We start from the raw sequence: 27,754 nt of genomic DNA, 5'->3' as shown, positions 1-27,754 counted from the left end.
CTTATAAACCCTTACCATAATTACCTGAGTCGAAGAATTTCATAACCTCCTGGACGATGTTCTCTAGAGCAACAACCCATTGTAGTAATTGCTCGTTAACTTTAGCCAAATCTTCGCCTAATTTCGCAAAAAAGTCTTTTCTATATGGACATGCCTTCATTGCCAACTTGAAGATTGGCTTGACCAACATGGAATGATATTTACTTAGTGTCTCTGAATACGACTTTTCAAAAGCTTTGGATAACTCCCAATCTGGATTGTCAATACACTTCCTCATTGCAACCGCAGTGAACTGTAAACCACGTGTGAGCCAGAGTAAACCTTGAGTGGCAGTTTTCTTACCTCCCTCTTTGACTTCCGTCAAAATCAACTTCTGCAAAGTTGCACAACCTTCTGGATCGGACAAAAACTTGTTAGACACCTTATTGATGTTTCCAGTCATATCGGATTGAACAACACTAAATGCAGATGACCCTAGCAGGTCAAATAATGTAACCAGTGATTCTGATGCCTCAAGGAACTTTAGTGTTGGAATCTCATTATCTTGGATCTCAACATCCTTGAAAGAAGTTTTCATATCATCAAAAAAAGTCATTGTGCTACTCTGATCTATGTATTAACGACGACTAATGGATAAGGAGGTGAAATCTAGAAAAATCGTGTGAATTGTCAAAGAAGCAGACACTTGTTCATAAACTAAAGCTGTAAATAACACATCCAACAACTAGAAAATTATCTAAATTCGAGAAATCGTGTTCCAACTTCCATTTTTGGACACATTTTATTGTTAAAGAAACAGGCGTATGCACTTTTACTTCTATATATATCCATCCCTTAGTATTGATATGAGCTTCTATATTAAATAATTCAATACGATTTGATAAGATATACCAATATATATATATATATTTGATTGCTCAGTTAGAAACATATAAATCAATAGATGGCCGTCTTCACTCGAATTTAGCAGCAAGTCTCTTCAGCTTGAGTCTTTCGGACATGCTCAAAGAACCCTTAGTCTTTAATGCCTCGTAATCAGCTCTTTCTGGATCACCAGAACCTTGTGATGGACTGGCTCTAGATGGGACGGCAGTAGGTGGAGTGTACCTAGATGGTGCTGCAGTAGGTGGAGTATACCTAGATGGTGCTGCCGTTGGTGGGGTGTACCTAGACGGAGTTGCAGTAGGTGGGGTGTATCTACCAGATGATGAGGCTTGTCCCATAGCAGCTTGTCTGGCTTTCAATGCCTCTTCTCTCGCTCTGTTTTGGGCTTCATACATCTTAGCTTCTGCTGCTGCTTGTGCTTCCGCCATCGCCTTTGCCTTTGCTGCCTCCTTCTCTCTTTGCTGTGCCTCCAAAAACTCCTTCTTCTTTTCCTCGATAAATTCTGCAATTCTAGCCTTCTTTGCCGCTTCTAGCTTTTCCTTTATCTTGAGTTCCTTCTCCTTACGAACATCAACAGATAATTCAGCTAGCTTGTTGCAATATTCCTCAAATACAGGAACAAATCTAGACAATCTTTCCTTAATTTGTAAAGCTTGTTCATGTGCTGCCTTGGATTGCTCTTCGTTCTTCTTCTTTAAAACCTCATATTCTTCCCGTTGCTTAACAACGTCATGTTCAAACTCCTTCTCAAGTAAAGGAATTTCGTACTGTCTTTGTGCTCTTTCGATATAATCTGCTCTTTTAACAATAGCTTGGGTCTTCTCCTCTAATTTGTTAGATTCTTCCTCTAGCTTTTTGATTTGCAATTTACGAATGTCATCTTCAGACATATCCTTGACATCTTCGAATTTGATATGGATGATACCACTAGCATTGATGTTGGCAACAATCTGCTTCTTGTTGTCCATTTCGATCATCTTTGTAGTCTTTTCGATTCTCTCTCTTTCACGTCTTTCAGCTTCTTGTTGAATACGTTCTTCTTCTGCCTTTCTTTGTTTAATTGCAGCCTCTTGTCTAGCCTTTTCGTTTTCGAGCTTCTCTTCTAGTTTAGAAGCACGTAACTCTTCTTCACGTTGCGCAATCAATTCAGATGTCTTCAAAATATTTTCCTTCTCGGCAGCAAACTGTTCATTTGCTGCTTGTAACAATCTGTTCTGGAGTTCCTTCTTTGATGCATTATATTGTTCAACGTTAATCAAATTGATAGCTGATGACAATGCCTTTTCAAGGTCAAATAAACGGGAGTTGACCCTAGATGCTGGTGATGCATACAATTTATCAGTGAATGAAACAACGCCTGCTTCATCGTCAATTTCGACATCTGATTTAATCAAATTGGAAAATGAACCATTTACAAGTAGATCCTCGAATGTAAACTGATCATAGTTGAAAATAGAATTTTCAAAAGTCGAAATCTTATAGAGGAAGTCAAACTTAATAGACTCATAAAGAGTTGAGACTTTAGAAATGATCTTAGACACAATAACTTCCTTCAATGGTGTGGTATAAGATAAGTATTTGTCATTACTTGCCAGTTCATTCAAAATCTTATTTGCAGAAGTATTAAAAGTCAATGGGTTGAAAGATTTCTCTAATAAGTTGAACAAGGCAACAATATTAGCGTCCGCATATTTAAGAACAGCCTTTAAGGTGTTCGAACCTAGCAATGATTCTCTCGTTGGAACCTCCTTCAAGTTTAGCAAAGAGGTCAATTTTTGGTTTTTTCTCTTGTAAAATTCAGAATCAACCAAACCATTTTGAACAGAAAAAGACCTTGAAGAAGATTCAGAAACAGGAATCGACAATGCTGTAATTAAATACAAAGTTGAGTGTTCCTTCAATTCTTCCGCAGTGATGATTGGTGATTGAATTAATAGCTCAAACAACTTTTGTCTTGCAGTAGTTGCATAAATGTAATCATTGGAAACTTGAAAGATCTTTGCTAAGTTCTTGTAATAGTTCACCAAGGCAATAGGCTTAGGAGTTCTCTTTGATATCTTCATCAAAACGTGAACATCATCGATACTCTTGAAAGATTCTTTCCACAATTCTAACTTCACTGCGGTGTTCAATTGCTGAAATCTAGTGTCTAAAAATTTCTGCAATGTATCTGGATTAGACAAGTTGACGGCGTCTTCAAATTCTGGTTTAGACATTGCTAATAAATGATTCTTCAATAGCTCGCATAATCTCTTGAATTCTGCCTTTCTTTCATATTTGATACAGAATTGGAATGCTTCCAAGATTACTTGGCAGTACGAAGTTTCCAACTTATTGTTATTCTTTAATAATTCAAGAACAGTTCTGTGTGCTTCCCAGACAAACTTTAACCAAGGTAAAAAGAACTCCTTATTTGATCTATCGGTGGAATCATCGGTTGTAACAGATGAAAGTAGAATATTTTCTGGAGAAACGTTGAAATGGAAGGCCTCGACGTCATCTTCCTCCTCGTCATGTGCAACTTCTTCTTCTTCCTCTAAAGTATCTAAAACCTTCTGAGCAGCAGCAGCAGACAGAACGTTTTCTTCAATTGCGGCTTCTGCGGCATCGTTGGCTTGGGTTTGAGCTTCATCTAATTTAGAGTTTGCTTCCTTCAGGAAAAACTTTGCAAGCTGTTCCAAAGATTCATAACCTTCAGTAGTATTTGCAGTTTGCACAATTCTCTTATAGTGGTACAAAGCATCCTTAATATCCTTAGAGAGTCTATTCTTAATTGCAATGGAGATGAATAGCTTGAAATTCTGAACTAATTCGGGAGTTGTAGGATTGATGTATTTGGTTCTCTTGGCAGTAATGAAGTTATATAAACTTTGAAGAGCAAGAGTTGGCTCATTGATGGCAATCAAATCCTCTGCACGTCTAAGGACGTTTTCTGGACGACCTGCTTGGTATGACATACTTTTGTTGACAATCTAGAGAAACTCTGAGAAAACTTTTAAGCTGATCTATCCACTATATATCAAGTGAATAATATACGACGACAAATTAAAATGAGAAAATTTTTTAGCTGGATTTTTCGAGTACACCATTTGTTTTTCTCTTTTATCTCTCTCATGACGCCCCTGAACTACGAAAACGTTTCTCGCTTGAGGTTTGTGTTTTTTTTTTTTTTTTTTTTTTTTGGGTTTTTTTTGTTTTTCTCGGATGCTACAATTGGGGAAAATTTCCCCTGTAGATGGGGAGGAGCAGGTACACGTACTAAATCTACTTTGCTGGTTAAAGAAGTTAAGATAAACTTGGTATATAAGGAAAGGATGGGCCACTGGATGTATGTAGAGTAGCTGGGCTTGCTGCTTGTAGTGTTGTTTGTCAAAGTCAATAGGTGTGTGTTTCCAAATGGTGCAATGAATTACCGTTGGCTTCTCAATAAGGATAGGTAATGGCAGTTTGAACATCATAACCACATCAAAGAAACAGGAAAATGCAAAAGAAGGCATATATATAGAAACTAAAAATATTATCCTTCTACAAATAGAGAGTTCTGTGGCACAGAACTGTATTACAAGCGGGACACTCTACCATGGCATAGTTAATCCATGTTAATGACGGCTCTGATACAGTCACCATCGTGCATATCGTGGAAGGCTTGGTTAATCTTATCTAGTGGATGTCTGTGAGTAATGAACTCGTCAACCTTCAACTTACCATCGACGTACTTTTGAACCAAGGCAGGCATTTCAGTTCTACCTTTGACACCACCAAAGGCGCATCCTCTCCAGTTTCTACCTGTGACTAACTGGAATGGTCTGGTGGAGATTTCCTTACCTGCTGCTGCGACACCAATAACAATAGATGTACCCCAACCCTTATGGCATGCTTCTAACGCATTTCTCATAACATTGACGTTACCGGTACAATCAAAGGTGTAATCTAAACCACCATCGGTCATGTCAATCAATTTGGAGACAATTGTCTCACCTTCCTTCAAATCGGTCATGGAGTTGATAAAGTCTGTTGCACCAAACTTAAATGCCCACTCTTTCTTCTTGTCGTTGATATCAATAGCAATGATCTTGGATGCTTTTCTTTCAGCTGCACCCTGGATTACAGATAAGCCAATACATCCAATACCGAAAACAGCAACAGTGTCACCTTCTTGGATATCTGCGGTCTTTGTAGCTGCACCATAACCGGTGGTGATACCACATCCCAACAAACAGGTTCTGTCCATCGGTGCCTTTGAATCAACCGCAACAACGGAAATATCTGCAACAACGGTATACTGTGCAAAGGAAGAACATCCCATATAATGGAAAAGTTCCTTGCCCTTGCATTTGAATCTGGTGGTGCCATCTGGCATCAATCCTTTACCTTGAGTTGCTCTGATCTTACCACATAGGTTAGTCTTTCCAGATTTACAGAACTTACATTCACGACATTCTGGGGTGTATAACAAAACAACGTGATCGCCTGGCTTGACATTTGTAACACCTTCACCAACAGACTCGACAATACCTGCACCTTCGTGACCGAAAATGACCGGGAATACACCTTCGGAATCTTGGCCAGATAAGGTGTACGCATCAGTGTGACAGACACCAGTATAGTCCACCTTGACTCTGACCTCATGTGCCTTTGGAGGTGCAACTTCAATGGTTTCGATGGCTAAATCAGTTTTTGGCGCCCATGCAACAGCAGCTTTACATGTAATAGTCTGTTCAAATAGTTTGGCTGTAGTTAGTAACATATATCACAAATGAATCTATGTTGAACAAAAACAATAACAACAAAGTATTATATCGATGCTTATCTATAAGATGTAGTACATACCTTTCCCTCGGTAGACATTCTTTTAGTTTTTTGTTTGAATCGGTGATTGTTGTCTATGTAATAGTTCAACAGAATTAGAAAAAAAAGTCTATCTGTAACATGGTGGAAAGTCTTTCTCTTAAATATAAAGTTTTCAAATTAGCGATTGGCCAAAATCGCTAAACTTTACCAAAAGGGGAGATTACTTCCCCCTCGCGGATCGCATAGTATCGACATGGCCTCTCTCTAATTGCATTTTCTGATCATTAACTTAAATAAATCTATAAAGAAAAGAAACACATTCATTTCTTTCCATGTCCATTATAATGGCTGATTTGATCAACCATAAAGTCCTTCACAAAGGGCAATGAGTTAAGGACATTAACACCAACAGTTCTGGCCCATACAATAGGAGTGAACTCTGTCGAATAGATTTTGTGAATCTTGTCAACAACTCCCAGCATTACATGGTTTGCCAAGAATCTCTCGGACCAATACGGTTCGATGGCTATCTTGGTACCAATATCTAAACCTCTCATGCGTGCCTTTTCTAGGGTTTCAACTAAACATTTCACGTCTGCTTGGCCCATGTTCAATCCTTGACCGGCCAATGGGTTCGTAGTGTGTGCGGCATCTCCGACTAAAGCAACACGTTCTTCAACATACGAATCTGCATGCGATAGTTTTAGCGGAAACTTTGCCCTACTTCCTGCAACAATATAGTCAATTTCCAACGGGAAATCTTGGAGTTGTTCCGGGGTGGTTTTCTTTTTAAACAAATCCAACCTCCACTTTACTTCTTCAACTAACTTTTCTTGTTCATCATCGGCAACCTTGTACAAGTAATTCAATTCTTCTGGTGTAAGTCTAGCAGCAGCATTGAGCATCAAAGTAAACTCTTCGTCATTTAACTTCCCCAAAATAGAACTAATTTCAGGAGGAACAGCCCAAACTAAACTACACCAGTTGTTAGGTAACGGCAAAAATGCCAATGTTCCTGTTGGTAAAAATCTTTGCCATCCAGTGGAAAGTCTAAACTCGCTGTCCTTATACTTACAGGTAGCAACATTACCCCATCTATTATATGACCATCCTCTAGATTCGATTTTAGCATAATGTCTAACAGGAGAATTATAGCCATCACAGCCAATAAGGAGTCTAGTTTTGATCGTATTGCCGTTGCTCAAATTCAGTATAGGCCATTCATTGTTTGGATCTTCTTTGATATCAACAACTTTTGTTTCATCTAGAAGCTGCAGTTGATTATCAGGTGTTTCCTCGTTTAGCTGCTTAATTCTTTGGAAAAGCATGGATTGAATATTGACATTTTCAATCATAGTTGCAATTTCAGGAGCATCAAACTCCATTTTAGCTCCTGAAACACCATCATACGTATGTATGTTATCATAAGTTTCAATTCTTTCCTCCTTAACGTACTCCCAACTCCCAATTTTTTTAAAATAATCCATGGTGGCAGGAGTAATACTGACTACTCTCTTGTCAATAAACTCCGGAGGGTCTTGGTAAAACTTTTCTAAGCTAACTGCCAATTTCCCACCTTCAACTAAGGTGCACTTAAGATCGTTCAAAATCGGAGAGGATTTAATAGCAGATGCTAAACTCAATCCCGCTGGGCCACCTCCAATAATTACAATGTCTGCAACATCCATCTTTGGTGCTTGCTTTACAGCACTTGCAAAATACCTTCTAAACATTGCCCCTCGTTATTAATTATCTTTAAAATAAAGGGAGTAACGATTCTTCTATTAGTTCTAATTAAGCATCTTTAGTGTCGTTTGATTGTCAGGCATTTCCTTGTCATACGAAAAAAAAAATACACTCGCCACGTCTAAGTATATGCGCCACTCCTCAATTATTTTACTTCTTTCGATTCTCCTATTTTGCTGTGATCCTTAAAGTTTTCAGGCCAATTTTCTGGGGGAGTAAGGTCGAAGCAAGCAAAACGATTTCGATATCTTTACCGGCGTTCCAGAAAATCTATAATATACCTACGTGTGGTATATTGAGTATACTCCAAGTTGTTGTCGCCTAGAAAAATTAGCTCTTATCCAATTTGTGGCTTGCTTGCTCAGTTTCGGCCAAAATCTATATCATTGAAAATTGGTACCAGTTCACCACAACGTTGCATTGTTAGAATGAGTGATATCTCTGACAATGGAGATACTGTATTGACGAAGGATTTAAGGTTCTCGGCGTTGGTCAACAATACTAAGAAGGAGTTGTTCATTACCACTAAATTCAAAACTGATTTTACCAAAGCTTCATCCACGGATGATTTGCGATATTCAATCAATTATGCTACTGTCTGTCAAGATTTCAAAGATTTTGAAGCCCTGAATGAAACCAAAAGCTTTAAATCCATTTCTAGTTTAGGGTTGTCATTGTTGTCTAAAGCGGCATTTAAACAGGTGTGTTCATCTATTACAATGACATTAAAGTGTAAAGAACCAAAGTTTGACACACATGTCGAATTGAATAGGAAATTAGATAATTGGGGGAACATTGTCCCAACTGAAATTGACAAGATTTACTTGAAAAATATCTCTTTAAACACAATCATTGGTTTGTATACTTTTGAAAGATTTCAAAAACAACCTATTGTTTTGGACATCAGAATAGATGTTGATTTTTCAAAAACTGATCCGGATATTGCTGGGGTAGGAAAATCGATTTACAAGTATGTGGAAAAGTCTAATTTTAAAACAGTGGAAGCGTTGGTATTGAACGTCAATAAACTTATCTATAAGTTACTGCCGGATGCTTCAGACTGTGAAGTCTGTGTCTTAAAAACAGATATAATAGAATATAGTGACGTGGGAGTATCCACAAGGAAAACTAGGGAAGAAATTATGAAGCTAGACTTCGAATTAGTAGAGTTTGATGAGAATGACTTGACGACCGAGAAGTTCGTCATACCAAACCTCAATCGAGAAACCCAAATTGATCTTGAAGTGGAGGATCACATAGCCTTTTTAGCGTTTGGATCAAATGAGGGGCATCAATTGAACAATATCATGAAGGCGATTGCTGAATTAAACGCACATCCTAAAATAAAAGTGTTGCAAACCTCATCGTTGTACAAATCCAAGCCAATGTACTACTTGAATCAACCTGATTTTATCAATGGATGTTTGAAGATAACAACAACATTAACACCACATGCTCTTTTGAAGGTGCTGAAACAGATCGAGTATGGAACTTTGAATCGTGTGAAGAAGTTCAACAATGGTCCGAGAACCATTGACCTTGACATCATCCTCTATGATTCGGCAATTATTAATTCTCCTGACCTCAATATTCCTCATATTAGAATGATAGAACGCTCGTTTGTGCTAGTTCCTTTATGTGAGTTGTTACCTCCGGACTTTGTACATCCTGTAACAGCGGAATGCGTTCACGATCATATGAAACAGCTACTATTAAGCGCTCCTCCACCTAGTGAAATTCAAGAATCAAGTGACCTTATCTCATTGGTTCCTCTTCCTACCAGATCTACAGATAATGCGACATTTAGGTATCTAGAATATGATTTAGTTCATCGGAAAACACCCACTCAGTTGATGGCGATACTTAACGTCACTCCTGACTCTTTTAGTGATGGAGAAGAAGAGAATTTGAATTTGAACAGAACAATGGAGAAAGTTGATGAAATGGTGGCCAATAAAATCGATATAATTGATATTGGTGGTTGTTCAACCCGTCCTGGATCTGTCCAGCCACCTGTTGAGGAAGAGTTAAATAGGGTGCTACCGGTAGTAAGAGCCGTTAAGGAGAAGTATGGTGACAGAATTACTGTGAGTATTGATACATATCGTGCTAAAGTTGCCGAGGAGTCTATCAAACTTGGTGCTGATATGATTAACGATATTAGTGCTGGGTCATTTGATAAAAGCATGTATGATGTTATTGCCAAATACAACGTTCCATATATCATCAACCATACCAGAGGCGACATAAGCACTATGGCTTCCTTGACCAATTATCAACAAACTGAGGATGGAGAAGGTATTAAGATTTTTAACGAACGAAGAAACCAAGAGGATGTTATTACGACTGAAGTCTCCAAGGAGTTGGCAAAATCATTATCTGAAATGTATGCTAGGGGAATCCGAAGATGGCAGATAATTTTAGATCCAGGTTTAGGCTTTGCGAAATCCTTGCATGAAAATTTGATTCTTATCAGGCACTTGCCATTCTTTAGCAAATATAAGCAATTCAACAACAAAACAGGGGAATTTATCAGCTTTGATTATCTTCCAATTTTGCTTGGGCCTTCAAGAAAAAAGTTCATTGGCACAATTACCAGTAAAGGAACCGCTGCTGAAAGAATAAACGGCACTAGTGCATCAATTACTGCAGGCATAGGATTTGGTTCTGACATTGTTAGAGTTCATGATTTCAAAGAAATGAAAGATGTTTGTTTGATGGGTGATGCTATTTACAAGAATATTCTACCGAAAAAAAAAACTGATTGAATGATCAAAATACGCTTTGTATTGTTTACTTGTTTACAGTGATAATCTACAACAGTAAAACGGTCGCACAACGTCCAAACGCCTGACATCTCAGATATTTCGTGATTCATGGCCAATCGCACAAACGAAAAATTCCCAAACCCCTCTTCTATTTCACTTCTCTCGATCCACTTCTTAATCTCCCACTTCAACAGAACAAGTCGCCAAATAAACATAGCTATTTGTAACGAAGTAGAACCTGAATGCTGCAAAATAAAAGAGGAATTTTTAATGGAATTCCTTCTCGATTGTAAATCATGTAAAAACAAATAACTGAAATTTCAAAACATTTGAACCATCTGTTTTGTAATAGTTGTTTTTCATAACAATTGTAATTAAACTAGTTAAATAGTAATATGAGAATTGAAAGAAAGCGTGAAAATAAAAAAATAACTACTTCGACTTCTCTCCTCAAACTTTTATGCTTTGATAAAAGCCTGTAAAAATAACATATTCAAGTCACATATTCATTCTCCAACCTTAAATAAAAAGAACACATCTGCGCAATAAGCAACTGACAATATTAGCGGTGAATCGTTTAAGCAGATGGACATTCTCTGGAGATGTGACCTTCTTGGTTACAGTTGTAACAAGTCTTTGCAGATGATGCAGAAGGTGCAGCAGTACAGTCCTTTGAAATGTGACCAGTTAAACCACAGGTGTAACATTTTGGACCGGAAGCTTGGCAATCCTTTGCGAAATGGTTTGCACCACCACATCTGTAACAAGAGACCTTGGTAGATGCACGACAGTCCCTAGCAACGTGACCAAACTTACCACAAGTGAAACACTTTTGGTTGTTTCTAACTGGTAATGGACATTCGGATTGGACATGACCAATTTCCTTACAGTTGTAACATTGTTTCTCAGTGTTTTGCTTTGGCAAAGGACAGTCCTTGGTTTCGTGGTTTGGTTGCTTACAGTTATAACATAATCTTTCAGCTTGATCACAATCTTCAGCCTTGTGACCTGCTAAACCACACTTGTAACATGTTCTTGGAAAACCAGCCATCTTAATTCCTGTTTCTTCTTGGTTACTTAAGACGTATCTTGAAAAGAATAAATGTTGCCATCAATTGTCACACAACTCAACATATTTTCAACCAAGTGAACGAAAAAAAAAAAAAAACTGAAAAAAAAATCGAGAAAATTTTCACCCTTCGTTGCAACCCAATTAGGTAACTCAAAAGTGGGGTTACTTGTATGAAGGACTTTTTGTACATGGAAGTAATGGCAATGACACCTCTATTTCTTTGATAGGATAGCTTCAGATATTGTATTCATAAAATCTTCATCATCTAATGTATGATCATCGTCGCTGCTTACCAACAACGTAGAAGGTAAGGTTGTGGATACCATTTCCTCCTGAGAGGAAGTATCTATCGTTTCAACCTGCTCATCGCTTTCAAGTTCGTATGTATTAGTAACAAACATACCGTATTGATTAGTCTCCTCCATCTCATCATATGCAGAGTCCAAATCTGGTAGTTTCCCTATCTTCATGGTCAGATGCGCTATTATTTCAGGTGCTAGCACATATTGTGTGAAGTTGTCTATTCCCAGGAATTTGATTACCTTATTGAACTTCATTTTTTTCCTCAAAAGGAGAGATATATCTGGATTTTCCTGTATTGCTTTACCAATATGAAACCCACGAACAGCTCCAATATAACCATAGTACTTGTTTTTGGGAAGATTTATAATTTCATCATCTTTTATTGTCATTAATTTAGAACCCTGCTGTAACCTTTTTACATCATTATAGAAATAAGATCCAACCTCGCCATTAAGAATTCCACTGACAATGTCTTTGTAAGTGTTGACAAGCTTGACTATATCAGTCTTTTTTGCAAGTATTTTGGGAGTGATATATGGTTTTCTGTATTCAAATTCCTTTTTCAAGCTTTCCTTTTTCTCTGTACCCAATAGCAAGCTTCCAATTGAAAGTTCACCGGCTGACTGTTTCTTCTGGTTATCCTTACCGTGAGAAAAAGAGCTAAGCGCAAGTTTCTCCTTAGAATAGATCCCAATATCCGATGTAGAAAACGTTGAGCTATCAAGCTTGGCATCTATATACGACTTTGTGATACTTTTCTTTGGACCATTTGATGTTCTGTCTCTTTCCTCTCTGGCTCTAAGATATTTTTGGAACTCACTTTCTCTTTGAACTGCTCTTTCCTTATACCCATCCACGTCCATAAATTTCATGTCATCGGAAACCCCTTTATGGCTATGCTCCAGAACTTGGGAGAGCATATCCACATCAGGAGCATTGTTAGTTGAAGCAATATAAACATGCGATTTACTCCTTCTCTTGGTATGTGGGAGGTCCTTTTTATTTAAGTTCGGAGTCTGCCTACTGTGTAGGTTATCAGCGATTACACTCCGATTAATAATATTTTTATTTTTACCAGATTTTTGTTTCTTTACGGGAATTAATTCATCAAAACTTGATTCAATGGTATGTGTTCTTTTAGGAGGCGTGTTTTCAGGAGGTTGAATGGGATTAGCAACTTTTGAGAACTGGTCGTCCTCCATATCTGAGGAATGCGGGAGAGAATTATTTGAGTTTAAACTTGAAAAGTTTTTTTTAAAAAAGGACATTAAGGAGTAATCAATGAGGAAAGACCCTATTTTAAGAAATGATAGTCAACAATAACAAATCAAGCGTTGTAAGTAAAAACGTAGGTAGATTCCGAAAGAGCTAGACTAGAAAACTATATAGAGTGACGTATAAATAAAGCTCCCCCTATAAATAAAATAAATAAAGCGTAATTTTTTTATGAAGTTCGCACACAGAATAATCACCACGTCAATTGCAACATCTAAGACGATTTTAAATGAAGGCAAGAGACTGTTGTAGTGCGCCAGGAAGCCAGTCATACCAATAGGCCCAATGACAAGCTTAGTTGAAAACAAGTTGAAAAAGTCACTTGCTCGATTCAGGGAAAGAATTAACAATGGATCGTATTACGAAGCACAGCAAACTATCAGGTCCATTACTAACAGATATGTCCATGCCAAGAACTACGAAGCAGCAGTTTCATTGCTTTATCAAAGCACAATGATTTTACTAGAGAGCAAGCAATATGATGAGGCAGCAGACTTGTACCTTTACATGCTTGAAGTTTTTCAGGATGAGAACAAAGAGATTGACTTGTTTGAGAGGGACGATGTCAACAAGATCATGAGTTTGATTACACTTTTCCCTGACACCGATGCCAACTTGGGTAACTTGGCAAAGGAGACGTCCAAATTTCTCACCTCGAAACTGGGCAATTCTGTAGGATTGCCAAAGCTGAACTTTTTGTTAGGTTCCAAACTGTACAACAGTGGCAATGTTTCGCTAATCAGCCAAAGTGAAGGATACTTGTTCCTCTCTGAAGATGCTAAAGCATTAGAAATGATTATTGACCTCGAATACAAGACATGGAAAACCTCCAAAGTTACCAACGATTTTGGTCTGTACCTTGCAAGAACTGTGTTACCATATTTGGCGATTAAGAATGTAAAGTTTGCTAGGATGGCAATCAACGAATTTATGGAGAGGTTTCAAAAGGATCAACCAGACCTGCAGACTGAGGCCATTGATGGTATGTTCATATTTGACGGTCCAGAAGAGACAAACCTCAACGACAAATTACTCAATTGCCAGAAATTGGTAAATTTTCTCCAGCTGTTAACCACACTGTTGAGTAGAGGTAAGATTGAAGATGCCAACGTGTTTCAGCTTTTGATAAAACGGTACCAGGATATTATCAAAACTTACGATGGTTTGTTGGAGAGGATAAACGAAATTGCCGGTATTTACTACAATATTTCCTTTATTAAAAAACAGTCTAATTTATTGCAGGACATGATGGGTAGTTTCCTTGGTGGTGGGAAATAGACTCCCACCACGTGGATCGAGACACCAGCATAAATATATGTATATATTAAGTTGTCCTAATTGCGATTCCGGGGGGGGGGACCAAATATTAATTTAACGTAACCTATCTACTGAGTCTGTAGCGGACAATTAGAAATCAACAGAATTGCCCCATTGGGAAACCAGCACACGGGCAAGGAGATTATCAAAAAATCAAAATAGCGATTTGTAGAGAGGCGAGCAAAGGCAAACAAAGAAGAACAAACACGGAAGAAACGAAAAAAATGTGTTAGTAACAAACGCACGTGTGCGGTGCGAGGGGTTTTGTTCGCGTGTGCCTTTTCTCTGGTTTCCCAAATAGGCAAGCGTGACTGCGAGCGGGCTTTATAATAGAGAAATTAAAATTACATTTACCATGTTGAAGAAGATAAAAACCAAGTAAATAACAAAATGTAGAAATCAGAGAAACTGATTCACTCAACCAAGTCATTTCTGGTAAGGGGAAGAGCTAACATAGATTGTATATTAGAGAGTAGAGATGTTTAAATTAAGAATGACGTACAAACCTGTAGAAATGTATAAATTGTAAGAAACTTATCTTAATCTTCTTGCTTCTCTTTCGGATTCCATTAAACATAAAATGTCGTTTTCTCTGACTGGACCCTTGACATTTCTGACAATGGTTCTGGAAGTATCATCTAAGAATTCAACTCTGACTTGGGTGACACCACCTCTGGAACCGGTTCTACCGAGAACCTTAATAACCTTTGCTAAAGTAACTGGAGTCTTGGAATCCTGTAACAAAATAAACGTAACGGAGAGTTGGGTTCATGTTAGTATGGTGAACAGTACAACCAATTGGGATATTGAAGGTTTGATTTATTCAATTATTCGTTTTTTTTCTTCTTCTTTTTCAAGTGGAAATTAACACTAGTGTAGAGCCAGTTCATGAGAGGACAATATAAGCTCCAGCGGTTCCAGTCGGCGCCAAACCCCGCCAGAGCAAATTGGTCCCGCGTTAAAGTACGCAGGAGATCCCCAAATGGCCGGTTCTCTGTTATTGACTGGCAATTGGACTGCCTTTAAAGGTGTAACTTGCCACCTGCTGCAAAACTGCTTCTTCATCCCATGTAACACACACTGCAAGGATTTCTCCTCACAGCTCTGCGTAGCTGTCTAGTGAATACATACCATCTTGTATATATGTTATCTATGTGATTCAAGTAGATCCAAGAAGTTGTGGTCAATAGGGTACACTTTCCAGACAAAGTTTTTTCACTTGTGTTGGAAATGAGTTACCTGCGAGAGCGAGCACCTCGCGGAGACGAGTACATCGGAGGCTCATGGCTGGGACGCATTGAAAAACGAGGGGGAAAAATCGTGTTTGCAGTTGAAAGTTTTGCGCGTCGCCGCAAGAAACCGGGTAACCCCTGCGACTTTGTGTTTAGCAAAAAAGAAGGGGAAAAGTTCCTTGAACAAGCCATTGCACCGACGCGTCGGAGACGGCTAATTGATGAAATACACTATTTTTTGGCGTAATAAGAGGGAGGGCAATTTAGGCTGACACAATGTAAGGAGAGGGAAGGGTCTATATAGGGGAAAGCATTGACAGTGGTTAATGAAACACCATTGACACTATTATCTGGGTAACTATATCTACAATGTCTGCTGCAAATACTGCCAATGCTGTGAAGAAGCTCGTTGTGTTTGGAGGAACGGGCTTTTTAGGTAAACGGATTGTTGAGAATGCCGTCAAGAGAGGGTTTGACGTTACGTCGATAACGGGGTCGGGGCGAATGCCAAGACCCTATCCGCAAGAGGACAATTCGTGGATGGAACAGGTCAAGTGGAAGCAGGGGAATGTGTTCTTTCCGGAGACTTATGAGAGGGATCTGCAAGATTGCACTGCGGTTGTTCACTCTATCGGCATACTACTAGAGAATGATTCATATAAAAAAATAGTTGGGTCAGAGGACGGCTTGATTAATACTGTCAGTAGTTTGTTTACAACAAATCCCGGCACCAAAACTACCAATCCCATGATGAAAACCCCCACTGACGACGTGACCGGTCCAAATGTGGTGATTGACAAGACTTACAAGAGATACAACACAGAGAGCGCCTTAGTTTTGGCCGAGACGCTCATTGACGTCAACAGGGGTGATAAGCCGCCTGCCTTTGCCTATATCTCTGCAGATCGGGGGTTTCCTGGTCTTCCTTCTGGGTATATCCAAAGCAAAAGAGAGGCAGAGTATCAACTATATCAACTGCAGCCTCGTTTGAGGCCGATTTTGCTAAGACCTGGGTTTATGTATGACCCCAGTGAAGGTACTCAAGGACACATGTCCATGAGGTCATCATTGCGCACGTTTCTTGATGGCCTCAATGAGGTGAACAGCAAGTTGCTTTTCAACGCCTTGGACGGTATTGTACGGCCTACTATATCAACCAAGACTGTAGCACAATGGTGTATGGACAGGATCGAGGACCCAGACTTCCATGGGCCCGTTATGCTTGACGAAATGATCAACATCAAAAAATAGCACTAGATGGTCCATTTTGTAACGCATGTGTAAACCGATAGAGGACAACTTTTCGACCGATAAGAGAGACGTTTAAAAAAAAAATGAGACTGGGGAATTCTGAAGGGTGGGGTGTCTAAGTTTAAATTCTAGGTGTAAACTGAACAGTGTAAAGTCTTCTACTATAATTGTATAGCTTTCAGCTCGAAGGTGAAGACAGTGTGGTGTGCTCTGTACTTTGTTGATGGGAATCGGGTATAATGGAGCCAGCTATAAACCGCAGACTGAGAAGCGGATCAACAAGTGCCCATAAGCCGGCATTTTCGATGACACCTGAACCAATTGGCAATCCAAAAACGCATTCTGGAAGCTGCTACATTGTCGATATAATTGTCAAAAGCAGCAGAATTACTACAGCGGGTAACCCCTCTCGTGATCACATGTCTAACGAGAGGACGGCCTTAGCATACATTCGAACTTCCTTAAACTTGATCATCCTTGCACTACTTTTACTTCAACTAGCGAAATACGTGGTCATTGCACCTGTAACACAAATAGAAACAATCCAACATTTAAAAGACTCGTATGAGAAGGATATATTCAATCAGTTGGTCAGCTGTCGACACACCGTTGAGAAGTTTTCCAGACCCATATCCGCATTTATTTTCAGCATCTCCCTTTCAATCCTAGCAACGGGGACGATCCGTTACATTCGTATCTTCCAGTGTCTCAGCAATGTCCCAGATATCTTTGAGAGTGGATTACCGTTCCAGCTATTGGTATTTCTTGGAATTGTTATCATCTCCTCATTGTTCATAGTTTACACAATCAAACTGGCCTAGCGGGTCACGTGCGCTTGGAGAGGGTTTGCCGGTTTATAGAGAGGAGCTTGCTAACCCTTTTTTTTTCGTATTCTTTTCCGGAGACGCGAACTGCCTTGCCCTCCACATTTACTCTCTCCCTCTGAGGGGGATGAGAATCTACAAGTGAAGGCACAGTTTTCTCCAGAGTTTCAAGGTGTTTTGGGGTTGCTTCCATTATTCTGATCAACAAACTTAAATATACAACATGGTATGTACCTGGTGACGACACACGGAGGAACACTTTTATTTGCGCTCAGTATTTGGAGTATGAACGAAATATTAGGAGGTTGAACAACATGGAATGATTTATTGATTAGAAAAGAAGAATAAATATTGATAGTGGTAGTAATACTGACTCAATAGAGTTTTTATACCAATGAGTTGTCCAAAAGGACAGTCTGACATAACGTTATAGATCCTTTATTATTGAACGATGGCAACAACTATTTGAAAGGAGCCATACAAATTATCCTTCCAAGGGCAAAGTTCTTATTTTGAAAAATCGATTTTACGTTTTTTTCATGAGATAATGAGCTTCAGGTTTTGCTATGTTTTATTTCCAAATCAGAGCTTTCAAATAATCTCGAGGTGTTTTCTTTTATGTTGTGTTAAGATGGAAATCTTGAGAACACGTACTAACTTTTTACATTTAATAATATTTTGATATAGGGTAAAGTTCACGGTTCCTTAGCCAGAGCAGGTAAAGTTAAGTCTCAAACTCCAAAGGTTGAGAAGCAAGAAAAGCCAAAGAAACCAAAGGGTAGAGCATACAAGAGATTATTGTACACCAAGAGATTCGTTAATGCTGCTATCACTCCAGGTGGTAAGAGAAAGATGAACTCTAACGCTAAATAAATGCGCTGAGTTTAATTTTATAGTTAAATTTCAATAATTTTAAGTAAATAATATCTACCTATCCTACTGTTTAACTTCACAAAGTCTAATTAATTGGAGTTTCAATCTAGTCCTGTACTTTCATGGTTTTCGCTTTTGAATCATGTTTGGTTCAAACCAGGATATTTTCTCCAATTTGATATGAGTGGTCATATCATTCAAAGTATCAGATGTTTTCGAATCCTTCGTGTATGGAACTATGTTGTTGCACGAATTGTAGCTCTTCAAGTCATTCTGCACTTGCTCTAAATTACTCTCCACAGATATTATGGAGATTAAAGCCAATAGGTACTTTACTGCGTTTGTGGAATTCTTGCAAATAAAATCCTGTTCTAATGTCGTAACTGGCTCGTCCGTTTCCCTTTTCTGGTTTATTTCCAAGTAAGTATCATCGTTATCTACTGGTGTTTCTGGCTCATCAACGCTCTCCCTATAATACGGGTTGGTGACGTCAATCTCTATCTTTGTTCCAAATACCAGGTCGTTGACAATTTTTTTATAATGTTTCACGCCACAATATAGAGCCGGTTCGTCATTTTCTACAGGTTGGTATTCCACTAAGTCATTCAGCAGTAAAAGATTCTGAATAAAAGGCACTACCGTAAAGGGTGGAGAATCTCTGAAAGTGGTTGATAGTTTGTTTTCTATGAATTGTACCAGCCCTTCAATGGTTTGCCCCCGCTTTCCGTTCTTGGGATCTCTCCAATACTGGAAAAATTCGTAATTCATGTCCACTTTAAACACATCCTTTATAATTCTTCTTATTAACCCACAGATCTGAGGGACAACAACGCACCAATCAGAAACCCCGTACACGTAATGGTCCTTGATGTACGTTTTCTCGGATAGAACCGTAAGGAAGAATCCCTCCAAATCTATGCCAACCAAATGTCGTATTTTGGTGGAATATATTAGGTGTTGTCTAAAGTCAAATCTCGAACCCTCCTTTTCTTCTTCTCGTTTCTTGTTTACCAAGGAAACATCCGGCTGTGTGACCATGCTGCTTTCCCGCTCCTAAAAAGACACCACGTTAGAGTAATATCGCCATCTATTTGCTTTCAAAGAGACGATCCGGTGATGGCATGAAACAAAACCCAATCAGAAAAAAACCGAACTAGCCTGCGTTACCAGTTACGCAGGCGATCTTCCCCTACTTGGCGCTGCGGTTTTTCTGTATGGGTCTTTCCCCTTCTCTTCTAAATACAACTTCTCTTCTACGTTCTACTTCTACCTACAAACATGCAAACCGAAACACTCGACAAGAAGCCTTAAACTCCCGGTTTATAGGCGACTCCTGCTCACAATTTCGTAGGGAGAAGCCTTGTATGCGTCAAATAATTCCGTTGAAATTAGACCCGCCGATCAAAACCGTTCAAAGCCGTTATTATTGTCTCCTCGCATAAAAGGTTGCAGCAGAAAAAAAAAACAAAGAGTAGTCATGCCTAATAGAAGAGGTATGTTTGCATTACATATTGACCTACTTTTCTGATATACACCTATATTGTAGAGCTTTTATACAATAGGGATGGGTATTACGATATATTAGATCGTGGGCTGTCTGTTCTCATACTTTCACTTGGACTGTATGGCGCTCGAGAACTTCTCCTGTACGATGCAGCATAACTCCTGAACTTACTTCTGCTATTAATGTTTGTATGTCTAGGAGACCTTGGATTTCTCGGTGATATTGGACTGTTCTTTAATAGCATGTTACCACCGTTGGATTCATTTCCAAGGGACGTGGTGAACCGTGTAGACCGTCTACGTGTTTTGTTGGTCTGCCTTAATAGATCAAATCCAAACAAAGCATCGGATTGTTCTTCATTTTCATTGTTAGACTCGGTAATTAAGGCACCATTGACGATAGGATCCTTGGTGATGTCTCTAGCTAATTTCAGTGGCTCAACAACAGCATGGATTGAGCCTCTACTATTTTTCTTCCCTCTACCAATTAAGGATGAACTTCTAGGAGATGACAAGGAGTCACTGACTGGGGATTTTACATCAGCCAATAAAGTTCTAAACGATGCCGTAGAGTCAAACTGTACTGGTGTGTGTTCCAATTTGGGTGAGCCCAGTTCAAAGTCGTATCCCCATCTCTCAGTGTTACTTGTAGTGCTTGTGGATCTGGTATCAACTGAACTTGCATATTGATGCTCAAACCCTCCCTTAATTTCTTGGCCATCTTTGGTGAAAAATGAATCTAGAGTTTCCAAAGTTGCTAACATATTGCTTAAAGAATCCTTCTCTGTCACCGACATATTATCGTTGTTATAATGTTCTTGTTGCTGGTGATGTTTATTCACTTGCTTTTGAAGTTCAGGAGATAAGGGATTGTATTGGACATACTGTGATTCGGCAGAAAGACGAGGTGCTTCCGACAATTGCATAGACCTATCAAATCCCTTATTCAATTCATTCTCATCGACTAGATCATTTTCATTCTTAGCTGAAGCATTATCGCTGATATTTAGTGGATTCATCTCACCATTCAACAATTCTTTCGTATCATCTTCGATGTTGTTGACACAAGTAGAATAAACCGAATATATATTGTTTCTTGTAATAGCTGTCCTCACGCCTGGCATAGGAACTGACCATCCACTCTCTTCAGGAACGCCAAAAAGCGTAACAAGGTTTTCATGATCATATTTCTTTATTGGATTGCCCGTCAAAACCATTAGATACTGTTTATCATATGGTGACGCCGTAATTGAGGTAGCTAGATCAAGCACCTCTAAAGCTTGATTGACATAATCTGTTGGGATAAGTCTTAGTAAGGGGGAAACCAAATCAGCACCTAAGCCAGTGAATTCAGGCGCTGTCAAGTCAACTATCCTAAAAATATGTTTTAGAAAATCCATAATTTCCACTTTAATCCAACCCGTTTTATTTAATAAGAGCCCAAGAAGAAATATCAAAACCTCAGGTGCAAATCTTGGGAAATAAAATCGTTTCAAGATATTCGTAACTTGACTAACGAAATCTTCCTTGTTTCTAAACCTTTTCTTCACCAAAGAATCAATAATCCTGGATAAACCTATAATTTCGTTTTTATCGGCCATGGCGCTTAGAGAATTTGCAGCACTAACAACATCTTCCGGAAATCTTTTGGTTGTGTATGCATGTAGAAATCTAGGCATATTGGCCATTAATACTAATAAAACACGATGTTTACCCTCCCCTATAATTTGCGAGTTATCCAACTGATTTAATTTCTGCATCATTTTTAAAGTTGGCTCATAGGCATTGGACGATCTTAATCCAATCATTATCATCTTTTGTAATCCCTCAAATTGGCCTTCCCAGTTAGAAGGGAACGTTGCACTAAGACAATTCACCGTCTCCGGGGAATTGAAGTCAATCTTGGAGATAAACTTTGACAATGTTGATAGAACTTCAATGAACTCATGCTCATGAACAGTGGTTAGTGACGCAACTGAAGACCAAAATAACTGAGGGAATGCAATCAGCTGTTCGCTGTACAACTCAGACGTGATTGCATTTAGTGTCATTAATATTTGCATGGAAAATCCTTGGATCCCACTATTCCCATCAGATATTGTATTAGTCAAACATGACAGCATGTCTTTCAACATGGTTTGGTCTAAAAATGAAATTAAGCATCTAAAAACTTGAAATGATCTGGAAGCAAGGTGCATCACTTTACATGTTGTTGCCCATTTTATAGCCATTATACTCCAATCTTTCTGGATTGTAGGAATTTTAGTTTCAAAAACTTTCAAAATATCTCTGACTAATGAATCCATAGATTCCGGTATTCTTCCTTTGTTTTTCATTGATGCCAAATCGCTGTAGGACCATAAATTGTTGGAGTGGTCAGATTTCCGAAGTTTGTTAATAACCTTTTGACCTGCATCAGATGATGCATCACCATACTCATGTATCAAATGAATTACCAGTGTCGCTGCTTGATCTTGGACAAGGAATAACTGATGATCCAACAACGAGATTGAAAGATGCAACAACAATGTCAAATTCTCACTAACCTTCTCATTCGGAATTAAAATTAAGTCTGCCAAAAAGATAAGAGATAATTCACCTAACGAAAATGCTGGGATGGTAGTAGAAGAGTTCTTCTGTATCAATTTCGATAGTTTAGCAACATAGGGCAACCCTTTGAATTCATGTTTCTCAATTTCTGATATCAAAATCTTACTCACTTCAGGCTCAAACGGAATCATCGATTTAGGTTGCATATTTGAAATTAGCGATTCAATTAAGCTGAATTTACTTGGAATGGTCGAAATTGAAACAATAACCTGTCTAGAGCATTCAATAAACGCAAGGTTCTTCAAAGATAATGAATTTGCAATGATGTAATCATAGATTGTCTGTACCCCTTCACCTTCGCCTATGTTGGATGTACCCAAAGCAACCCATAAAGCTTCGAGCTCATTTTGTATCTTATGTGAATATTTCATTGTGATATCAAAAAAATTTGATAAAACAACCAAATAATTGTCAATCTCATTCGAACCCTTATTTAAATCCAAATCTACCGTTTGAACCCATGGTAGCAACACAGCAACTAAATCACGTCTCGGGCTAGAGCCAACTAAATTAAACAACATAGTCAATTCCGAAATCATGCGAAACTTTTCTTCAGGGTGAGCAGTGGCAAAATATGTTGACAACTGAAATAGTGTTCTTTTGTATATGATCCTTGATCTGCAACACACGCCATCCACATAGCTAGAAACATTGCTAGTATTATAGAACTTCATCTCAATAAATTCCAGTAAAACTGTTGCAGATGATCTAACGTTATAATTATCAGATCCAGAAGAAAACAAAGCCAAAGCGAGGGGCAAATAAACTTCATATTCAAATTCAACTCCTTGGACTAATGCTTCAGTCAGAGTTATAAAATAGTTTCCAAGGGCAGAATCGTGGGTATAACACTTTTTTATAATTATTGTGAAAATATCCTTAACAGTACCATTGACGAGCAGCAAATCTAGCAGCGCACCTCTTGCTAAACTGCTAATCTTTTCATTGTGAGTTTTGAATAACGAATCAAACCAACCAAACATACTAGACAAATCCACAGAATCCCCATCCTCGGTTACAGGACTTCCACATAGACATGCAATACAGCTAATGGCACTAAGTTGGAGTTGGTGTTTTTGCATCTCTAATGATGCCTGTAAATTCAACCTATCATTCTCAGCACTTATGCCTTTTTTCATGGAGTTGTATCGTTCAACTAGTATAGAACTTTTATCGCCGTACCCAGTCCATTCGAGTAGAAAATGGAAGCTTTTCTTTCTAAAGGGGAAGCTAAACCACTTGCCAGCCTCTCCTAGCCTCAAAAGATCCTTCTGTAGGGTTTCGAGCATATTACTGAAATACTTTCTGAGTCTTTGGTACCTAAAATTCACTTGAGATACATCTAAGCTTAAAACACTCAACATATTAGATAACAGCAACGTAAGTTTTTGTAAGATATCTTCGTCAAAATAATTTTCATTAGATTTGGAAAACCGATAAATCACCTTGCTCAAAATACAGCATATTTCCTGTTTAAGGACCATGTCACTTGAAAAACCTCCATTTGCGAAGATTTCCCATCTTTCAATAGATGGCGCAATACAATCAATAAAGCTTTTGAAAATGTTGACATTGATGCAACTGAGGCCTTCTACTAATGCATCTCTTAAACGGCCATTTGTAGTTGTTAGTAATGGAACTGTCATCTTGAAAATGGATCGTGCACTGGTAATCTTTTGGTGTTGAACAGTAAACAGTTGCTGTGACTTCTTTCTTGAATGGCCCTTAACCAAAGGCGCATATATGGAACTAGCTGATGGTGAAGTCGCTTTTAAATCGGGGATATGTAGTCTCTGCTCATTTGTTGTTGTCAATGAAGAACAGACTATCTTCAAGTATAACATGTAATCCCATATCACAGCATTGTCAACCCCAGTTCCGCCATTACTATTAATCCGTACAATCTGGTCATAAAATTGAACAAGTCTAATGCAACTATGTGATCTTGCTATAGCAATTTGAATTGGGCAGTTTCTCACTAAAGTTCTTAGAATATCCTCAAAAATCTTGAACCACAAAGCGGCATCAACACCATGACTACTTTCAGCAAGTTTGACAATTGTATTCTTCTTATCAGAAGCAGCTAACTTGGTGTACCTTTTAAGTTCTGCTTCACTAAATTGTGTTACCTTATTCTTCGCCACATCCACAAAGCTCAGCGAGCCCAAAACCTCAATAACACGTGTTCCAGATTCCGCAGCAAATTTCGATGGAAGCCGACAATGCCCTTTGGCAACTTGTACGTCATCTTCAATTGACAAATAATATATTGCCTCATCAAACTGGGTCACAATTCTCAACATTTGACACCCTAAAAACCGTATTCTGAAATCATGACTGAAAAGGAAGAACAATGCATTTCCTTCGACATCGTCAATAAGTGTTGCCATATTTTTTAGCTCCAATGTCTCAAATTTTTTGGTTTCTTTAATTTCCTCCTGGATAAATCCATGGTTCACATTATACATTGTATTGGCCTGTTCTTCAGTATCGTGTTCCTCTATTTCTGTCAAAGAATCGAGCCATGATTGAAGAACTTCCAGGTATACCTCTAATAACTTGACATAATTCTCAGACAACAAGTATGCAGCGTCAAAAGAATTCGATGCCTTTTCATCCAAACAGAAAGCAACTGATGCAAATGTAGTAAGCACAACACTGGGGTTTTTTTTGCAAACTAAAATTTTCAAAGCATCAATACAAAATTGTGCCGTGGTTTCATTCTCATAAATGGAGTTCTTCACTAGAAGCTCGATTATTTTCCTATATTCAGCGGAATTAGACGTATTAGCACACCAAGATATACATGTGATCGCTGTGGTAAATAATTCAGTATTCTTGTAAGAAGCATCATCGCCGGAATGGAAATTTGTTAGGCTTGCTATTCTCTGATGTAAACTGGACCCACTTGTCGCAGATAAAGGAGTCTGTGGAGCTGATGTATTTTTAGATTGAAAATCTAATATCTTGCACCCACAATGCGATTCCAAAAGAAACAGAACTTTGATAAATATAGATGATATTTCTTCATGTACCTGATAATTCGATAAATCATTGTGAAAGACTTTATCAACTATTGTATTACTGAATTCTAGAGGATCGAGAGAATTCTGAATAACAAAGTCAGTTGGGTATGGAGGTTTCTCATGATTGTAATAATCAGACAAAATACAGCAATATGCTCTTATGCATAATATCAACTTTTCATGGTTGACAATTTCATAAGTGGCATTGTTGAAGGATGGCTTTAAAAATGGAATGAAAATGTTTTCAAGCGTGAAATTGAGTTGAGAATATGCCATTGCCCGAAATATTTGAACGACTGATTGAATTAGCAAAGCGTCTTCAGTTAACCACTGTTGCTTCTTTTGTATGTTCAAAAAGAGAAGATTTGCTAGAGTTTCCATTGTTCTTTGTTTAGCATTCAATGTATCCTGGTATCTAAATAAATAAGCCCACAATAATCTTGAAACACACGTCATAACAACTAGTTTTTCCGACAAGCTCGATTTAGGTTTCATTCTCTTGATTATTACATCCACTATGGATTTCCACTTTTCTTCAAACATTTCTTTTGGGCCTACCGAAAGAGCAGTGACTACCAACGTTATTGAACTTCCCCAATACTTCGTTAGATTGGAATTGGAGATTGACATCGCTTTGGTGTAGATCACTTTAATTGCATCAACCCATGTTGGATGATTTACTTCAGCGGTCAGCGTGCCAGCAAGAGATAATAACAATTGATTCAAAACGTCACAATAGGAAAGGAATATATTTTCGTTTTCACACCTGTAGAAGAACTTGGCAATACTTTTTATGAAATCTGCACCTTCCTCAAATCTTTCCAAGGATGAATTAGAAAATTGTAAGTATCTCATACCATGGATTAATAAATTTAGACTTGCTTCAGAGAATGAATTACCTGTGGTAAACCCGGTTGGGAATTTTTCCAAATCTGCAATAAATCTATCACTGACACTTAGAAAAGATTTCTCTGACATCTGACCAATAAGCTCTGAAAGCAGATTCCAGTTTGCAGAATGTATCAACGATGTGCTAACTAAATAAGGATCTATACTCCTCAAATAATTGTACATAATTTCTTCCAAACCAGTGTCTTCCATTAACGTTGAACTTGGTGTTTGCTTTATCACTTCAATTAAGACTCTCCATAGTATGAAGGTACTAATGGTAAACTGGCGATCTGCTTGTATGTACGTAAGTTCTGATTTTTGATACTGATCAAAGAGTTCACTTCTATTTTTTTCTTGCATAGACAACCTGGGCATGTCGCTGGAGTTTTTCGCCTTTGAAGATGTCCTCCTATGTGTACCTTGAGTTTTGTTTCTGGTGAAGAATTCCTTATAAGCTGTGGAATCACGTTCAAATATCTTCCTGGCCATATCTCTCAATTCTGACTTTCCGCGTCGCCAGTTCATTACAGCGTCAGTAACCCTTTTCGGTGTCCTTCTTGCAATGTATCCTAGAGATGATATAATTCTATCAAACATTGGATCCACTCCCTCAGACAAAATTTCAGCAATATTCGGTTCTTGATTCAATGGCGAACTATTAAGACATAGATTCAGTTTCCTTTCTGCAAATTTGGTAAACTGTCGTACAACAATATTCAACGTGTAGCTTGGTGTTTGGCCATTTTTATAATTATAAGAATTGTTTACAGAAATGTTGCTGGAAAGCTGTTGTGTTGAACTGTGAGTCGGAGTCTGAAATTCTGTACGATCTGCGTGATCAACGTTGTCATCTTCTAGCCCATCAATTTCGTGATGTAAATTCAGCTTTTCGTCAGATCGGTTTTCATTAGTATATGTTGTGCTGAAATTATTTGTGGCGCTGGCCTTATGTGGAACACTGTTCCACTCAAGACCAATACCGTGATCGACTATGGTGGCACTGCTGACAGCATTGGCAGCTTCAAACCTCTCGATTTGATCAAGATCAAGTACGCCATTCTCCGTATCCATATTATAAACATGGTGTTGTAAGCTACTAGGTGCTGGCGCATCACTGGTTGTTTGATCTCTAATAGTATTCGACTCCATTGCGTCAGACATGGAAATATCTGGTATTTCGATGATATTAGATGATTGGTAATCACCGAACTTGTAATCTGATTGTGCATAATAGTCATGATCCATGCTATACGAGTATTGCCAATCTAGAAGGAAATAAATTTAGGAGCGGATCTAATACAGAACCAATATCCACGCTATGAAAGGGTTGGTTAATTTTAGAGGAGTACAAATCAAAAAAAAAAAAGCGTGTACATGCAATGCGCAC

At 38.4% G+C, this 27,754-nt stretch overlaps 14 protein-coding genes across 14 annotated transcripts; 5 read left to right on the top strand and 9 right to left on the bottom strand.

Moving 5' to 3' along the window:
• Position 1: 1 nt before the first annotated feature.
• On the bottom strand, positions 2-595 carry C5L36_0B03430 (uncharacterized protein; the record flags this gene model as incomplete). The annotated part of the gene is made up of 1 exon (XM_029464709.1): positions 2-595. One exon carries the CDS (start codon positions 593-595, stop codon positions 2-4), a length of 594 nt encoding a protein of 197 aa, XP_029320568.1.
• Positions 596-953: 358 nt separating this feature from the next.
• Positions 954-3,842, bottom strand: C5L36_0B03420 (uncharacterized protein; the record flags this gene model as incomplete). The annotated part of the gene is made up of 1 exon (XM_029464708.1): positions 954-3,842. The coding sequence occupies one exon, from the start codon at positions 3,840-3,842 to the stop codon at positions 954-956; it is 2,889 nt and encodes a 962-aa protein (XP_029320567.1).
• Positions 3,843-4,474: 632 nt separating this feature from the next.
• On the bottom strand, positions 4,475-5,733 carry C5L36_0B03400 (uncharacterized protein; the record flags this gene model as incomplete). The annotated part of the gene is made up of 2 exons (XM_029464707.1): positions 4,475-5,599; positions 5,716-5,733. The coding sequence occupies 2 exons, from the start codon at positions 5,731-5,733 to the stop codon at positions 4,475-4,477; spliced, it is 1,143 nt and encodes a 380-aa protein (XP_029320566.1).
• Positions 5,734-5,996: 263 nt separating this feature from the next.
• C5L36_0B03390 (uncharacterized protein) lies at positions 5,997-7,409 on the bottom strand (the record flags this gene model as incomplete). The annotated part of the gene is made up of 1 exon (XM_029464706.1): positions 5,997-7,409. One exon carries the CDS (start codon positions 7,407-7,409, stop codon positions 5,997-5,999), a length of 1,413 nt encoding a protein of 470 aa, XP_029320565.1.
• Positions 7,410-7,850: 441 nt separating this feature from the next.
• On the top strand, positions 7,851-10,190 carry C5L36_0B03380 (uncharacterized protein; the record flags this gene model as incomplete). The annotated part of the gene is made up of 1 exon (XM_029464705.1): positions 7,851-10,190. One exon carries the CDS (start codon positions 7,851-7,853, stop codon positions 10,188-10,190), a length of 2,340 nt encoding a protein of 779 aa, XP_029320564.1.
• Positions 10,191-10,767: 577 nt separating this feature from the next.
• On the bottom strand, positions 10,768-11,241 carry C5L36_0B03370 (uncharacterized protein; the record flags this gene model as incomplete). Its single annotated transcript, XM_029464704.1, has 1 exon — positions 10,768-11,241. The coding sequence occupies one exon, from the start codon at positions 11,239-11,241 to the stop codon at positions 10,768-10,770; it is 474 nt and encodes a 157-aa protein (XP_029320563.1).
• Positions 11,242-11,474: 233 nt separating this feature from the next.
• On the bottom strand, positions 11,475-12,833 carry C5L36_0B03360 (uncharacterized protein; the record flags this gene model as incomplete). Its single annotated transcript, XM_029464703.1, has 1 exon — positions 11,475-12,833. The coding sequence occupies one exon, from the start codon at positions 12,831-12,833 to the stop codon at positions 11,475-11,477; it is 1,359 nt and encodes a 452-aa protein (XP_029320562.1).
• A 292-nt stretch (positions 12,834-13,125) lies between these two features.
• Positions 13,126-14,118, top strand: C5L36_0B03350 (uncharacterized protein; the record flags this gene model as incomplete). The annotated part of the gene is made up of 1 exon (XM_029464702.1): positions 13,126-14,118. One exon carries the CDS (start codon positions 13,126-13,128, stop codon positions 14,116-14,118), a length of 993 nt encoding a protein of 330 aa, XP_029320561.1.
• Positions 14,119-14,691: 573 nt separating this feature from the next.
• C5L36_0B03340 (uncharacterized protein) lies at positions 14,692-15,291 on the bottom strand (the record flags this gene model as incomplete). The annotated part of the gene is made up of 2 exons (XM_029464701.1): positions 14,692-14,892; positions 15,289-15,291. The coding sequence occupies 2 exons, from the start codon at positions 15,289-15,291 to the stop codon at positions 14,692-14,694; spliced, it is 204 nt and encodes a 67-aa protein (XP_029320560.1).
• A 467-nt stretch (positions 15,292-15,758) lies between these two features.
• Positions 15,759-16,640, top strand: C5L36_0B03330 (uncharacterized protein; the record flags this gene model as incomplete). Its single annotated transcript, XM_029464700.1, has 1 exon — positions 15,759-16,640. One exon carries the CDS (start codon positions 15,759-15,761, stop codon positions 16,638-16,640), a length of 882 nt encoding a protein of 293 aa, XP_029320559.1.
• A 239-nt stretch (positions 16,641-16,879) lies between these two features.
• C5L36_0B03320 (uncharacterized protein) lies at positions 16,880-17,461 on the top strand (the record flags this gene model as incomplete). The annotated part of the gene is made up of 1 exon (XM_029464699.1): positions 16,880-17,461. One exon carries the CDS (start codon positions 16,880-16,882, stop codon positions 17,459-17,461), a length of 582 nt encoding a protein of 193 aa, XP_029320558.1.
• Positions 17,462-17,687: 226 nt separating this feature from the next.
• C5L36_0B03310 (uncharacterized protein) lies at positions 17,688-18,337 on the top strand (the record flags this gene model as incomplete). Its single annotated transcript, XM_029464698.1, has 2 exons — positions 17,688-17,690; positions 18,152-18,337. The coding sequence occupies 2 exons, from the start codon at positions 17,688-17,690 to the stop codon at positions 18,335-18,337; spliced, it is 189 nt and encodes a 62-aa protein (XP_029320557.1).
• A 120-nt stretch (positions 18,338-18,457) lies between these two features.
• On the bottom strand, positions 18,458-19,375 carry C5L36_0B03300 (uncharacterized protein; the record flags this gene model as incomplete). The annotated part of the gene is made up of 1 exon (XM_029464697.1): positions 18,458-19,375. One exon carries the CDS (start codon positions 19,373-19,375, stop codon positions 18,458-18,460), a length of 918 nt encoding a protein of 305 aa, XP_029320556.1.
• A 533-nt stretch (positions 19,376-19,908) lies between these two features.
• Positions 19,909-27,612, bottom strand: C5L36_0B03290 (uncharacterized protein; the record flags this gene model as incomplete). Its single annotated transcript, XM_029464696.1, has 1 exon — positions 19,909-27,612. The coding sequence occupies one exon, from the start codon at positions 27,610-27,612 to the stop codon at positions 19,909-19,911; it is 7,704 nt and encodes a 2,567-aa protein (XP_029320555.1).
• Positions 27,613-27,754: the final 142 nt, after the last annotated feature.

This window comes from Pichia kudriavzevii, chromosome 2 (genome assembly GCF_003054445.1).
Source record: "Pichia kudriavzevii chromosome 2, complete sequence".
In the NCBI taxonomy this organism is placed as follows: domain Eukaryota; kingdom Fungi; phylum Ascomycota; class Pichiomycetes; order Pichiales; family Pichiaceae; genus Pichia; species Pichia kudriavzevii.
The sequence above is the reverse complement of the archived record's forward strand: the minus strand, read 5'-3'. Positions and strand labels throughout refer to the sequence as shown.